The 14,934-nt window shown below is 45.5% G+C and overlaps 1 protein-coding gene across 6 annotated transcripts in view; it reads right to left on the minus strand.

Annotated features, from left to right (window-relative positions):
- The window catches only part of PPARGC1A (PPARG coactivator 1 alpha), a 673,798-nt gene that overhangs the window by 92,363 nt on the left and 566,501 nt on the right, over window positions 1-14,934 (minus strand). For all 6 annotated transcript variants that reach the window (XR_014011494.1, XM_081207651.1, XM_081207654.1 and 3 more), the window contains one exon: window positions 14,530-14,709. Coding sequence is in view for 5 of the 6 variants with exons in the window: in XM_081207651.1 (XP_081063777.1) it covers window positions 14,530-14,709 (180 nt within the window). In the remaining variant the exon portion in view is untranslated. The remainder of the gene's footprint in view (window positions 1-14,529; window positions 14,710-14,934) is intronic.

Consider the following 14,934-nt stretch of genomic DNA (forward strand, 5'->3'; position numbering starts at 1 on the left):
AGTCACCTTCAAAGGTAGCCCCACATAGGGAGCATTGCAGTAGTCTAAGCATGAGATAACCAGAGCATGTACCACTCTGTCGAGATAGTGGGCAGGCAAGTTGAGTCACAGTTGGCATACCAGGTGGAGCTGGTAAACAGTTGCCTTGGACACAGAGTTGACGTGTGCCTCCATGGTCAGCTGTGAATCCAAAATGACCCTGAGGCTGCACACTTGGTCCTTTAGGGACACATATACTCCATTCAGGACCAGAGAGTCCTCCACACCTGCCCACCCACCCACTTTCCCCCAGAAACAGTGCTTCTGTCTTGTCAAGATTCAACCTCAATCCATTAACCACCATGCGTCCTCCAACTGCCTCCAGATACACACACAGACTTTCACTGCCTTCATTGGTTCTGATTTAAATGAGAGGTAGACGTGGTTTCATCCACATAGTGGAGAACATACAGCCCAAACCCTCTGATGATCTCTCCTAGCGGTTTAATATAGATGTTAAAAAGCATGGGGGAGGGGATGGAGCACAAATGATAATGCTTTTATCAATAAAGAACAAACTAAATAAATCATAGCAATATTGCAGTTGCTTAATCTTCTGAACTGCCTTATCCGAAATCTGCATCCCAAACCCAAGGCACTATCTGTGGCTATTATCTTTTTGTTTTTTATGATCTCTGCTGAAATGCCGGAACAAGCAATTTTGCAGGGCTCTTGGTAAAGCCATCTCAGTCTAAACTCGACCACATCTTCTTTTGTCCCACTGCAACACCATGCACGCAAAATCCCATTTGCTGTAACAAAAATTTCATAATAAAAGGTGCATTTCGGAGGGATGCAAGCTGTTAAGTACGTGGGATGCATTTTGAAAGACATATAAAACATTTAAACACATAGTCATTAGAATTGCAATGACCTACTTACAAAGTTCAACAAACTGTGGGTTTGTTGGGGATAACCATTTATGCCTCCCTCAGATTTACAGATACGCTGCCTCTTCTGTCATATAGCCTAGAGAAATCTAGTTTATGTTCACTAAGACCTCAGGACATTCAGCTTTGCTCTTCATTCCACCCTCCGTTCCTTTAAGTACAACGATGAGCTTCATTTGGCCAATGCCCCATCTAGAACATTAAGCACAATGTGTGAGAGTTTTTTAAGTCCAGCGTTAAATCACAATCAGTTCCTATTAACAATTTGAAGCTCCTCTCCCTTTTTATCAACACTTACTTTATTAAATCCTTAATAATATAGATAGAATAGTTAGTTAATTTGTGTGTTGAGCCATGGATGTTAATTTGTAAACATAATAACATACTGCAATCATTTGCATAATAGCATTTTAATCTTTTTAGTAAAAGCTGTAATTCCCTACAAAGTACACTGCAGTAGAAACTAAGTGACTATTGGTAATAATAAAAAAGGGCCTTAAAATTCTGATCCTATTATAGCGTTGGAACATACCCAAACTGCTTCCATAATCTCTGAAATGTTACTGTTCTCTGATTTAGGTGTCTGTGTCAAGAATAAAAATGAAGTATAACTGGTGGCTCTAGACTATTTCCTAAATGTAATTTAGTATTCACTAAGCACCAGCACTTTGCAAATAGCTCAGAGGCTTTCCTTCAAAGTTCAGAGAGCCAGTAACGCATTTTTGTGCTAGTAACACCAGGCAACTCACCTTACAGACTATGGTGCCGAATAGATGGCTATGATAAATCATGCCAAGTTGGCACTGAAGGGTAGCAGGCGTGGAGGGCCTTACTACGAGGCCCCCTCCCACAAGATTTTATCTGCTTAAACAGCCTGCCTTGGGCTACTCGTTTTGGAGAAAATCGAGAAGGGGAATTAAAAAACACGTGCACGCACACACACGTATACATATCTATCCATATATACTGGAACAGACCAGTTCAGAAAGCTCCGCAGGAGGCTTAGACCCATAGAAACCCATTGACGCCAGTCACAAGACTCTGCAAAGAAAACATCAGGGGCTGTTTAAAAGTCAGGCCAAGTCGTTTTATGCAAGATCTGGTAATTCATTAATCAATCTGGCTGCAAACATTGAATGAATAACTTTGCAGGAGTAGCAGAGCCCCCAACAGAATATTGGAGCTTTATGGTATGAATCTATGCAAATTACCCAGATGACTATAAAAAGCCCCCATCGCCTTCGCCATGCAAAACCATTCCAAATGGATACAAAGTCATTTATCTTTGTAAAATTTCCTCTTTGCCAAGAACGACACACTGTGTATGCTTCCATTGTGAATCCCTTTTGTTCCCCCTCATCCTTACGGCTTGTAATAAACTTCTTTGGCTGCCCACAGAGAAGAACAGTAGCTTAGATTTTGTTTTCCAAATACCTTACTTGCATCACAGTCCTGGAAGTACCTCGGACTGAGCTGAACACAACACAAACACACACATTCAATTGTTCGCTGCAATGATAATGACAGTGTGGCAGTTGAAATCTCGGTTCACTGAAAGAATAGGAAAGAAATTCAGGGGAAAGTCTTCTTAAATAGGTAAAATTTGCACTGCATCAACGCATGCTACTTTTGCAAATGTCACTGTTTCTAGCACTGCTGGAGACTGGCGGTTGTCACCCCCTTAAATCGCTCTTGTGTAAGTCCCACTCATTTCAATGGGACTTATTCCTGAGCAGCAAGCATATGCCTTCTCTTTTTAAGAAGAAAATATAAATGATCTTTTCACCCCAACATTGACTTCAGATGTATACATATATAAAACATCCATGCATATATCTGTATCCAAAGCTACCTCCGTAGAATACCAGGTGTTTATTACATCCTTTCATGGATTTAAATATTACGTTCAATATACTTAAGCAGCAGGAGGAGGAGGAGTTTGGATTTGATATCCCGCTTTATCACTACCCGAAGGAGTCTCAAAGCGGCTAACATTCTCCTTTCCCTTCCTCCCCCACAACAAACACTCTGTGAGGTGAGTGGGGCTGAGAGACTTCAGAGAAGTGTGACTGGCCCAAGGTCACCCAGCAGCTGCATGTGGAGGAGCGGAGAAGCGAACCCGGTTCCCCAGATTACAAGACTACCGCTCTTAACCACTACACCACACTGGCTTGTAAGCTGGTGTGTAAGCTTGTACACACACATGCACATCAGGCATTTAACTGTGCAATAGGATTCATAGTGGCAGTACAGAAGTGAGAGTACCCATTTCCCCAAATTGGTATTAAAGTACTGAATAGAGAGCACTGAAATCCTGAGAAGGTGCTATAGCAGGAAAAGCATCCTTTAGAGAGAAGGTGCAGGTTGCAAATAGGTGCACAGTTAGGTAGACAGGAAGGCAATCCAAGATTTCCAAGAATCATAGAATAGCCCGCAGCCCTCCCCCCCCCCAGCTATGGAGTAGCTGCTCTATACAGGTAAAGTAAAGGTAAAGGGACCCCTGACCATTAGGTCCAGTCGTGGCCGACTTTGGGGTTGTGGCGCTCATCTTGCTTTACTGGCTGAGGGAGGCGGCGTACAGTTTCCAGGTCATGTGGCCAGCAGAACTAAGCCGCTTCTGGCGAACCAGAGCAGCGCACAGAAACGCCGTTTACCTTCCCGCCGGAGTGGTACCTATTTATCTACTTGCACTTTGACGTGCTTTCGAACAGCTAGGTTGGCAGGAGCAGGGACCGAGGAACGGGAGCTCAGCCCGTCGCAGGGATTCAAACCGCCGACCTTCTGATCAGCAAGTCCTAGGCTCTGTGGTTTAACCCACAGCGCCACCTGCATCCCTTCTCTATACAGCTAAGTCGCTCACATACTTTGGCCTAGCTCTCATCGAGATGGGAAACCTGCATCTAGACTGCACGACTTCAGACTGCAGGTGGAAGCTCATGTGACTGGATGTTTCTCCATACACAAAAAGTATAAACCAGCAAACACTGCCTTATTGCAGAAGTAAAAAGGCAACTCTGTTAAATTAAGTCCAACTGAGGGTCATGTACAGTGGTACCCCGCAAGACGAATGCCTCACAAGACGGAAAACCCGCAAGACGAAAGGGTTTTCTGTTTTGGAGGCGCTTCGCAAGACGAATTTCCCTATGGGCTTGCTTCGCAAGACGAAAGCCCATAGGGAAATCTCCGGGGACCTCTTTTAAATGCTGGCAGTGGGGAGCAAAGCCTTTCCCCCCCTCTGGCCTTCAGAAGAGGTCCAGGAAGGCCGGCGGGGGCCGAAAGGCTTTGCTCCCCACCGCCAGAATTTTAAAAGCAGTCGGGGATAGCAGGGAAGCGCTTCCCGCTATCGCGGACGGCTTTTGAAGGCAGGCGGGGGGGAGCAAAGACTTTCGCCCCCCGCCTGCCTTCAGAAGAGGTCCAGGACCTCTTCTGAAGGCGGGCGGGGGGCGAAAGTCTTTGCTCCCCCCTACCTGCCTTCCCGGGAGAGCGGAGAAAGGCAGCGCCTTTCTCCGCTGTCCCGGACGGCTTTTGAAGGCAGGCGGGGGGGGGAAGACTTTCGCCCCCCGCCCGCCTTCAGAAGAGCCCCCGGGGCAGCGGAGACTTCTCTGCTGTCCCGGGCGATCTTAAAATGCTGGCGGGCGGCAGCGAAGCCTTCGCTGCCGACCCCCAGCATTTTAAAAGCCCCCGGGGCAGCGGAGACTTCTCTGCTGTCCCGGGCGATCTTAAAATGCTGGCGGGCGGCAGCGAAGCTTTCGCTGCCGCCCACCAGCATTTTAAAATCGCCCCAGGACAGCGGGGGCTTTTAAAATGCTGGCGGTCGGCAGCAAAGCCCTCCTGTCCCCGGACCTTGCGGGGCAGGAGGTGGGGAGAAAAGCCCTTGTCCCCCCCCCCCAGCCTTCAGAAGAGGTCGGGGGACAGACTGTCCCCGGACCTGGTCTGAAGGCGGTTTCCATAGGAACGCATTAATTGATTTTCAATGCATTCCTATGGGAAACCGTGCATCGCAAGACGAAAAACTCGCAAGAAGAAAAAACTTGCGGAACGAATTAATTTCGTCTTGCGAGGCACCACTGTAATCTGCATGCAGGGGCAGGCTATAGTGGAGGCATAGGCAAACTCCGGCCCTCTAGATGTTTTGGAACTACAACTCCCATCATCCCTAGCTAACAGGACCAGTGGTCAGGGATGATGGGAACTGTAGTCTCACAACATCTGGAGGGCCAGAGTTTGCCTGCTATAGTGGCAAAGAAAATGCTCTTTTCCTGTGCTCTTTACTCAAAGAGGTACAGTGGTACCTCGGGTTACATACGCTTCAGGTTACATACGCTTCAGGTTACATACTCTGCTAACCCAGAAATAGTACCTCAGGTTAAGAACTTTGCTTCAGGATGAGAACAGAAATCGTGCAGCAGCGGCGCAGCAGCAGCAGGAGGCCCCATTAGCCAAAGTGGTGCTTCAGGTTAAGAACAGTTTCAGGTTAAGTACGGACCTCCGGAACGAATTAAGTACTTAACCTGAGGTACCACTGTATATTGTTTTGCCATGAAAATAGATGAGGGGGCAGGGCTGAGACACAATACACAATTTAGCTCTGATCTGACAGATATTGCCAGTTATAAATTGTGGTACATAAGAGACTACTCGTCATTTATTGCTGCAGGTCCCTTCCCTCATTCCATATGCACAATTACCATTGCAGAATACCCCAATTCCCAAAGGCCTTGGGGACAGGGGAGTGGATTCCCTGCCTTAAGCAGCAAGGTGTCTTGGGCCAGCTCTGGTTCAACTATAAAACCTGAGGTATTTATTCAATATGCAGGAAAAGAACATGAAATTTAACAAAGGTGAAACCTTGTGGCAAAATCTCTCTTGAAAGCAGCATGGAGGAATAATCCAGCATTTGGTTGTATACAGGGAAGCAGGTGGCGCTGTGGTCTAGATCACTGAGCCTCTTGGACTTGCCGATCAGAAGGTCGGCGGTTTGAATCCCTGTGATGGGGTGAGCTCCCGTTGCTCTGTCCCAGCTTCTGCCAACCTAGCAGTTCGAAAGCACACCAGGGCAAGTAGATAAATGGGCACTGCTGTGGTGGGAAGGTAAATGGCGTTTTCGTGCACTCTGGCTTCCATTGCACCAGAAGCAGTTTAGTCCTGCTGTCCATATGACCTGGGAAGCTGTCTGTGGACAAACACCAGCTCCCTCAGCCTGAAAGCAAGATGAGCGCTGAAACCCCATAGTCACCTTTGACTGGACTTAACCATCCAGGGGTCCTTTACCTTTACCTTTTTTTACCTTTTTTTGAAGCTGTGTAGCAACAGGGAGTCAGTACAGTGGTACCTTGGGTTAAGAACTTAATTCATTCTGGAGGTCCGTTCTTAACCTGAAACTGTTCTTAACCTGATGCACCACTTTAGTTAATGGGGCCTCCTGCTGCTGCCGCACTGCCGGAGCATGATTTCTGTTCTCATCCTGAAGCAACGTTCTTACCCTGAGGTACTATTTCTGGGTTAGTGGAGTCTGTAACCTGAAGCGTATGTAACCTGAGGTACTACTGTACAGTGAAAGTGTTAAGACAAAGGAAACATGGAGGGAAATTGTGAAGATCGGAGGGGGAAGTCTAACTTTCAGCATCACTGGCAGCCATACATAAATTGTGTTTTAAGAGAGCTGTTGACTTATTTTCCTTCCTTCGGTCCTCCAAAAGTTAACTAAGCATCAAAGCTTTGAGAAACCTTAGAGCAAGTGGCCAGAATCTAGAGGAATATCATCCTGTTTCTCCAATATCCATGTCAGATCAAACTAACCCTGTCTGGTCGCAAATTCAGAGGGGAGAGGCAGGAACACATAAACTGTTGGCTCTGAAGTTACCTGCACAAGGGCCAAGAAGAATGTGTTCTTGTTTTGCCTCAAATAGGATGCAAAGCATCTACCAGTGCTTCAAGCAATATTTCGCAATCCACACTGGACAGAGACAGCTACAGCTCAACAAACCCACACATTGTGCAGAAAAAATGTGACCTCTCCACATTTTAACAGGCAAATTCCACTCTTGGAACCAAAATGTAGGATCAGCAGACTTGCACAACGTATCAGTTGCTGCAAGTCAAGCACTTCAGACTGTAGGCGGTGTATATTATCATGATCATCAATATTAGGTTAAATGTTAAAATTGGTATCAGGCAGGTGCCTTCACTGTACTCTTTTCAGTGCCTGCTGAAGACATTCTTATTTAGACAAGCTTACCCAGAGAGTCTGTAGGAATTTTAATTTGTTTCAGTATATTTTCTATTACCGTTCTAACCTCTTGTATGTTTTAAATTATGGTTGTAAAACGTTTAGTGATTATTTTGTGGTTTTATCTTCCTTGTAAACTGCTTTGAGGTTTTCTCTACCACCAAGTAGTACATAAATTTGTTAAATAAATAAAATAAATAGATCATCAATAAATAACAAGACTCGGCTTCCTACAATGTCAGAGGCCAACTTAGAATGTTGTTTGCCATTATGCAATTACATGGCCAGATTTTGTATGACCTGCATTTATCAATATTTTATATATTGTTGTTTTGTACAATGGCAAACATTTTAAAATACTGTTTTTCATTTCTATAGTGGACTCCTCTTCGCCATTAGCTACTTATGGTGTTACAGAGAAAGAATATTCTGTTATATTCTTGCTAGTGTTTTTTTTGTTGTTGTTTTTTTACAAAAAGGTGGTCATGTTCTATGGCTAAACAAAGATGCACTCCTGAGGTAAGCTGATCCATCAAATACTTTTATTTGTTCATATTTTCAAAAAGAAGTTATGGAAGATAATAGTCATGCACAAAACTACTAGGTAGGAACAATTACAATGCAGCCAATATGACTTTTAAACAAAACTGGGCACTGTTTTTGTCTTGTAACAGGTGTATTGGTATTTCTGATGGCATTAAGTTTGAGACAGATAATGTTTACATGGTATTTATGTAAATTTAAAATCGGACCTAATTTTTAAAATATAAGATTCCCTCCATTTAGAAGCATGTCAAGGTAAATCCCTCTTTCAAATATGCAGAAGTATTTTTTAAAAAAATATAATTAGGAGCTTTGAAGCATTTTGATTCCCCCACTCCTGCAATCTAAATCTTCCAAGTGTGAGAATACAGAATATGCATCTCTGTTCAAAGACACGAACAGCAGTAGCTTGCATAGCTACTGCATACATCCATCTCTATAAATTTCTCTAATGAAATGACAAGGCTTAATTGTACCTTAATTTAAAAGAAAAGCTGGCAAAACAGTGGCAGTGTACGTCACAAAGTGCTAGAGGGTAAACCTGGTGGTCAAGAAGACACATGTCACTTCATTTTGGCTGCTCGATTTAGCATACACACCCAATTCCTTTTGGGAACCGCTGAACCTTTCCCCTGCTCAACAGTAAGAAAAAAAGGTTCTTTGGCCAGACTCTTAATCGTTAGAAGAAGATTAAGTCTGAAACTGTAATCACACTTACGGGGAAGTAAATCCAATTGCACTCTACCAGCAGCAATGAGCTTCTGGACAGAGCTCCCATCCCAAAGAGGTGCTTGAGAGCTTGGCATGGAGAAAGACGCAAAGTGGGAACTTTATAGCTGACTGGCAAAGAGGAGAAGGGAAGCAGGGGCTGTGGGGGGGGGGCGTCCCAAAGGCATGCTGTTTGCTTTTGGAGAGCTGATGCTCTGGGAGAACGGATGGGAGCCGAGTGGGACCAGTCGGCTTATCCAAGGTGCCAAAGTGCATTACAATGCAAGCCATCTATGACTGCACCTCCCAAAGGTTTTCGTTGCACTTTTAACTTTGAAGCAGCAATGCAAATTTGATCAGGGCAGCAGTCCTGGGTTGCTTTAAAAAAATAAAACTTTGCCCCCCCCCCATATCAACCTACGCAGGGTGGTGTTAGATTGCACTCGGGGGGGGGGGTACACAAGTCCCGAAACCTCAAACAAGTGATCCCTGTTCTGCAATAAAAAATGGTGTGAGTATTACTACGTGATTCACCCTGCCTGCATAGATTGGTTCTGTGGAGGCAATATGGTTATCACTGTGGTCTGAACCACTGAGCCTCTTGGGCTTGCCAATCGAAAGGTCGGCAGTTTGAATCCCTGCGAGGGAGTGAGCTCCCGTTGCTCTGTCCCAGCTCCTGCCAACCTAGCAGTTCGAAAGTACACCAGTGCAAGTATATAAATAGGTACAGTTGCGGCGGGAAGGTAAATGGAATTTCTGTGGGCTCTGGTTTCCATCACGGTGTTCCGTTGTGCCAGATACAGCTTAGTCTTGCTGTCCACATGACCCAGAAAGCTGTCTGTGGACAAACGCCGGCTCCCTTAGTCTGAAAGTGAGATGAGCGCCACCACCCCATAGTTGCCTTTGACTGGACTTAACCGTCCAGGGGTCCTTTACCTTTGATCCAACAGAATCCAGAGGTTTGCATAGAAGGGCCACTTCTAGATCCACTTCTGCTTTGATCTACCTAAAGAATCCAAATTTTCATCACAACCTTAACAGAAAGTCAACAACTCCCTCAACATTTAATGAGGGTTCTGAGGGATGAGCAAAATATAGTCCCAGTTCAGCTCACTAGGCTAAGCATCAGCATCAGATCAAAGACTTCCTGCTTCAAGTCCTGGACACACACTCACAGCACAACATCCTGAATTTAGGAAGTCTGGAAACCACTGAAAGGTCTTCAGGTGACAATACCCAAGAGGGACTTTCCAGTAGCGCCCCCTCCACCTCCAGTGGATATTCATTTGGCACTTTCAGTGCTTGTGCTAAAGTCAGTTACATTCCTACCCCCACCCCCCATTTTTTAAATTAGTTTGAGTCCATCTGGAGATTTTGGCTGCTCTTCGTTTTATTGTTGCGCTACTGTTTTTTTTTATATAGTTTTACTGTGTTTAGTGTACACTGCTCTGGACTCTTGAGGGAGGGAGGATATAAATTATTTTTAATAAATAAGGGATTCCTTAAAAACAGCTTTGCCACATATTGATGGTAATGTGGCACAAGCTAGGCACATAGAGATGGTAATGTGGCACAAGCTAGTCAAAAGGGAATTTGCTTGCCAGCCCCCTAATATTTGCTGGAGGAACAAGTTGCCCAAAATTGCTGAGGCTGCAGCACCAACCTCTTGCCTCCTGGGTCAGAAAGGAAAGGAACCAACTGATCAGGAAGGCAACCAGAATAAGCAATACAGGAACAGACACATCATTTCCCTTGAACACCTTGCTGGGCTGCCATTCTCTCCCTACCCCTTCTCTCTCTCACACACACAGCCAAAGTATCATTAGGCACAAATTTGGGAATGGGGAACAAAACGCTTCCCAAAAGGTAGCTGAGTTGTGCTTCTAAAGGACCAAGGGAGCTAAAGCAAGCTGCCGCTATTCCTGTGGATTCCAGAACAGCAGTGGAAAAATATGGGTTGTTCATATTATACAGGGAAACTATAGCTACACCTCCCTTTCCCACCCATCACAATGGGCAAACTTCCCCATGTCCACGGCCTCCCCCAAGAACAACAAAACTAACCAAAGGGAACCCCAGCATCACAGCCCACAAAAAAGGTTGCAAAGTTTGTGGGAGGTGGGTTCTTCACCCAGCCCTACCTAAGTAAGAGGGACAAATAAATATTTCCTTTAGAACAGGTTGGGGAATCTATTGCCCTTTCGAAGTTTCTGGCCGACAAGTCCCATTATCCCTGGCCATTGCCCATGCTAGCTGAGGTTGACAGAATGCAACCCCACCTAGGAAAGGCTGTGGGCTTGTTCCTAGACCACCCGGCATCCTAACCAGTAAGACCTCTTCACCACATCCAACAAACCGCTTCCAATTCCAAACACTCATTCGCAACCTGCTACCTATCACCATGGTACTTGATGAAAAACAGAAATAGAACTAGGTGCCATCAACGGTACCAAAAAGATTATCTCACCTGCTGGTTCTGCATAGCTGTTAAATAGCAAAAGATGCAAGGTGAAGCCTTATAGCAATGACCACAGGGCAACAGTTTGAGTACCACCTTCCAAGACCTATGCTCCATAATAATAATAATAATGGTAATAATAATAATAAATTTATTTATACCCCACCCTCCACGGCCAAGACCAGGCTCAGGGCGGCTAACACCAAATATATATAAAACATTAAAAACACAAAATCAAACGACTGATTAAAATACAGTTCAAAATCACATGTAAAATCAAAATAAAATTAGGTGGGAACCCACGAATCACAACCGTAGGGGTAAGGAATATTAAATGTTCACCAGGCCTGGCCACCCGTGCTGATCCCATGTGAGCCGATACAGCAGTTCTCAACCTGTGGGTCCCCAGATGTTGTTGGACTACAACTCCCATCATCCCTGAGCTCTGGCCTTGCTAGCTAGGGGTGATGGGAGTTGTAGTTCAACAACATCTGGGGACCCACAGGTTGAGAAAGGCTGCGAGAAGGAGCCAAGAGGCCACTTACATACAGGGTCCCATAGAAAGAGGAAAGAAGAAGGAAGGGGGTCAGACTGGGCCTGAACCAAAAGCCTGGCGGAAGAGGCCCTGTGGAAAGATGTCAGATCCTGCAGGGCCCTAGTCTCTTGTGACAGAGAGTTCTACCTGACTGGGGCCAGAAAAGTGAGACTAGAAAATGACCAGAAAACAGAGAGGGAGAGAGAGGGAGAGAGAGGGAGAGAGAGGGAGGGAGAGAGAGAGACTCCCTAGCTGCATGTCAGCAAGGTAGATCAGAAGGATACCATGGTTCATGGTACTGAATGCCATAGAGGGGACCATGATGTATTCCATGATCATCTTACAGTGCAGGACATCCACCAAGTGCAGTGCAAGTCATTGTGCAAACATCTGTTGCAAACAGGTTGTAAACTAGACTGATACGGGATCCTAGATTATCATAGCTAGCAATGAAGGCTTGAAGCTGGGCTGCCACACACTGGAGCATTTTGCCAAAAGACAACACTTCAGAGACTGGGCAAAGGTTATCAGTGGAATCTGAAGGGGGCCTGCCACAACCACTCCCAAAGCCACAGGCAATTCCCCTTTCTTCAAGGAGGCACAAACAACCTCCACTTGCCAGCACCCCAGAGCCAGGAGAGGCAAACATGCACCAGGTAACCTGTCCACATCCTCAGACTGCAGAAATTGGAAGTTTTACACATAAATGTGACCAGTGCAAGAACATCCAGAACCCTATCTGCAACTAATGTAGAGTAAAGTCAAAATGCAAGCAATCTGCAAAGCACTTTGCAAAGGCACACCTTGGTTGCCAGAATATAGAAGTCCCATCACCACCCAGAAAGCCTTCACTGGCCAGCACTGTACCTGCACAATAATGGTGGGGAAACACATACCATGTTGCAGGTAGGGTGACAAAGAAGGCTCCAAAGCAGGTTCTACGTCCTGTCCTATTGCATTAACCTGAGTCTGTCTCCACTGATGCCCTAGTCAGCATCAAAGAGTCCCTAGAAAACATCATGTCAACCAAATAAGCCATTTCCGCATTCCAGAGGGCAAGCAAGGCTTTGACAAAATCCCACCGAAGCCATCAGGAGCCCATTTAGCCAGCCTCTGGGAAGCCATTCCGACAAGTCTTAGAGGTTTTTGGAAGCCCTGTAACCCCAACCAGGAATTTGGCAAAGGGACTAAAGTCCACCCCTCCTCCTTATTAGATCAAAGGATGGCTCAAATCCGTCAGGAAAACGAAAGGTCCACAACATACCCCCACAACAATGCCCACCAGGTCAGAAAGAGACCACCATACTGCTGGATGAGCAATACGCCAACAGTATCATGACATGGGATGATATGGGAATACTTTGACCCTGGGATAATAATTTATTTTCTTTCCTCCACCACCCCTAAAAAGTGTCTCAACTCCATTGGTTCATATCAGGCTTGCTTTTCTTTGTTTAGTTGTAGAGATATGCGGATGGAAGCAGGATGACTCCATTAGCTCTGCTGAAAGACCTTCTCCATCTGGCTTCTCACCTGGCCTGGCAGAAGCCCTTCCATCAGTCAGCGGCAGGGGAAAAGATGAGAAGCAGGAGCAGTCCATTGCATCTCCTGGAAGGCTAGTTCCATATGGATCCGCCCCTCCCTAAACTGTTTCCATTCTAGCTGGTCATAAGAACTATTATGTAACTCAGAACTGCTGTCTGAGTTTTCCAGTTTTCTTCTTCCCCCCTGTGTCTTTTACAGTCTAAAAGACAAAGATACAAATGAAAAGCTTGCAGGCAGGGTCTGTCTTGTTTTTATTAATTGCATGGAAGCTGCTCTGGGAGCCTTTTTGGCCAAAGAGCAGGACAGAAAGTGTTTCAAACAAATAAATAAAATTTGTCTATTTCACGTCTCGCTGCCAGATGATATAGAACATGCTATTCCGGTGCTGGTTGCAATTTTTGTAAAGAAGGTGGGGGGAATTTCCACATGACTAGTTGCACCAGAATGTGGGGGGAAAGGGGTGGTGGTGAACTTTCAAAATTAACAGCTCCAACTCTACCTCTGGTTTGCTTTTGGATTTACGTAGGTCCAGGTCTCCTACCCATATTATTTTATGCTGGCATAGCTCTGCTGCTGGCACAACTCTGCCAGTGGAAGAATAAAAAACTGGAAGGGAGGATAATCATGGGGAAAGTGGTCCATGGGTTCCCTTGGCTAGCCTCCTAACAATGACACTACAAGTTTTCTAGGTCCTACATCTGGGCATTGGCCAGTCAAAAATGTGTTGATTGGCAATGTGTGTAGATCCACAGGGCATATTGACTTCTGTACTCTTCCTGCCTTCACCACAGATGCACGAGTGCTTGAAGTCACCGCAGGCCTACTGCATCTGTGGGCCAGGGTGGCAACGCAAGAGGGTGCCCACTTGCCACACACATGTGTTTGCTCCTTCTTTGCCAATACAGCATTCCACAATTTGTGGGAGTCAGTGCTGTCAACATGGAGGCTGTTAGGGAATGGCTGGCAAGACTGTTGTATACTGTGTTGCTGAATGTGCTGCAATGTCATGCTCAGGTTACCTCCATGGGGCGGGGGAAGACAGGATCTAGGCAGTGCTACCCCCAGGCCCACTGAACCGCCTTGTAAACAAACTTTGCAGCTCAAGCACTCCTGAACTGCATGTCACCCTAGAGTTGTCATCCAACCAGTGCTTTACCAGTCAGATAAACAAAACCAATATACTATCACTAGCAGGGTCAGAAAACTCCCCCTTTTGTCCTAGTCTGACAACTGACTTTGTCAGCCTTTTGCCAAAAGGTGCCAGATTCTGTTCTAAGCCACAAAATTTCACCCCTGAGTTATTCCCGGGCTTCAATCCAGTGATCCAGAATTTTAGAAATCCAAACTGTCATCCCTGAGACCCTTGCTTTGGCCATTTGAAATACTGACACTGGCCCCTAAATATCTTGATATTTTTGCCATTTCTTTACAGGATTAGCACCCACTAATCCGAAGCCATATCCAAGGAATCGGAAAGATAGCTGCAAGCACTGCAGCTTGAAAACATTAGAAATCAGAGCAGATAAAGACCGTCATCCGTGTCATTAAAAAAAGATGCTTACATGGAACAGCTTTTCCTTACCTCAAATATGTTTGATGATTCATTGGCATACTGATTGGAAATGATTTCTGATTGGTCACTGTACCACTTGAGTCCTCCCAGAAAGCTGTCGGCATCCAAGTCATTCACATCTAATTCAGAGAGGTCAAGTTCTGGAAGATCTGGGCAAAGTGGCTGGTCTTCACCAACCAGAGCAGCACACTGAAAAGAGGGGAAGGGAAGATACAGAAACGCTTTCATTAATTAGAGGAAACTGTGAAGAACAACAGCACGTGAGAAGAATTATATCTCCGTTAACTCACTTATACCACCCAGCAGGTCACTGGAGTTAACTTCATTTTGGGGAAGAAAATGCTGACTTGTATCAAAGGAACTTGGCACAGGTGAGCAACAGAGCGTGTTTGTGTGTGTGCCGGCCTGCTTGTT

This window comes from Podarcis bocagei, assembly GCF_964188305.1.
Source record: "Podarcis bocagei genome assembly, chromosome: 9".
Classification (NCBI taxonomy): Eukaryota; Metazoa; Chordata; class Lepidosauria; order Squamata; family Lacertidae; genus Podarcis; species Podarcis bocagei.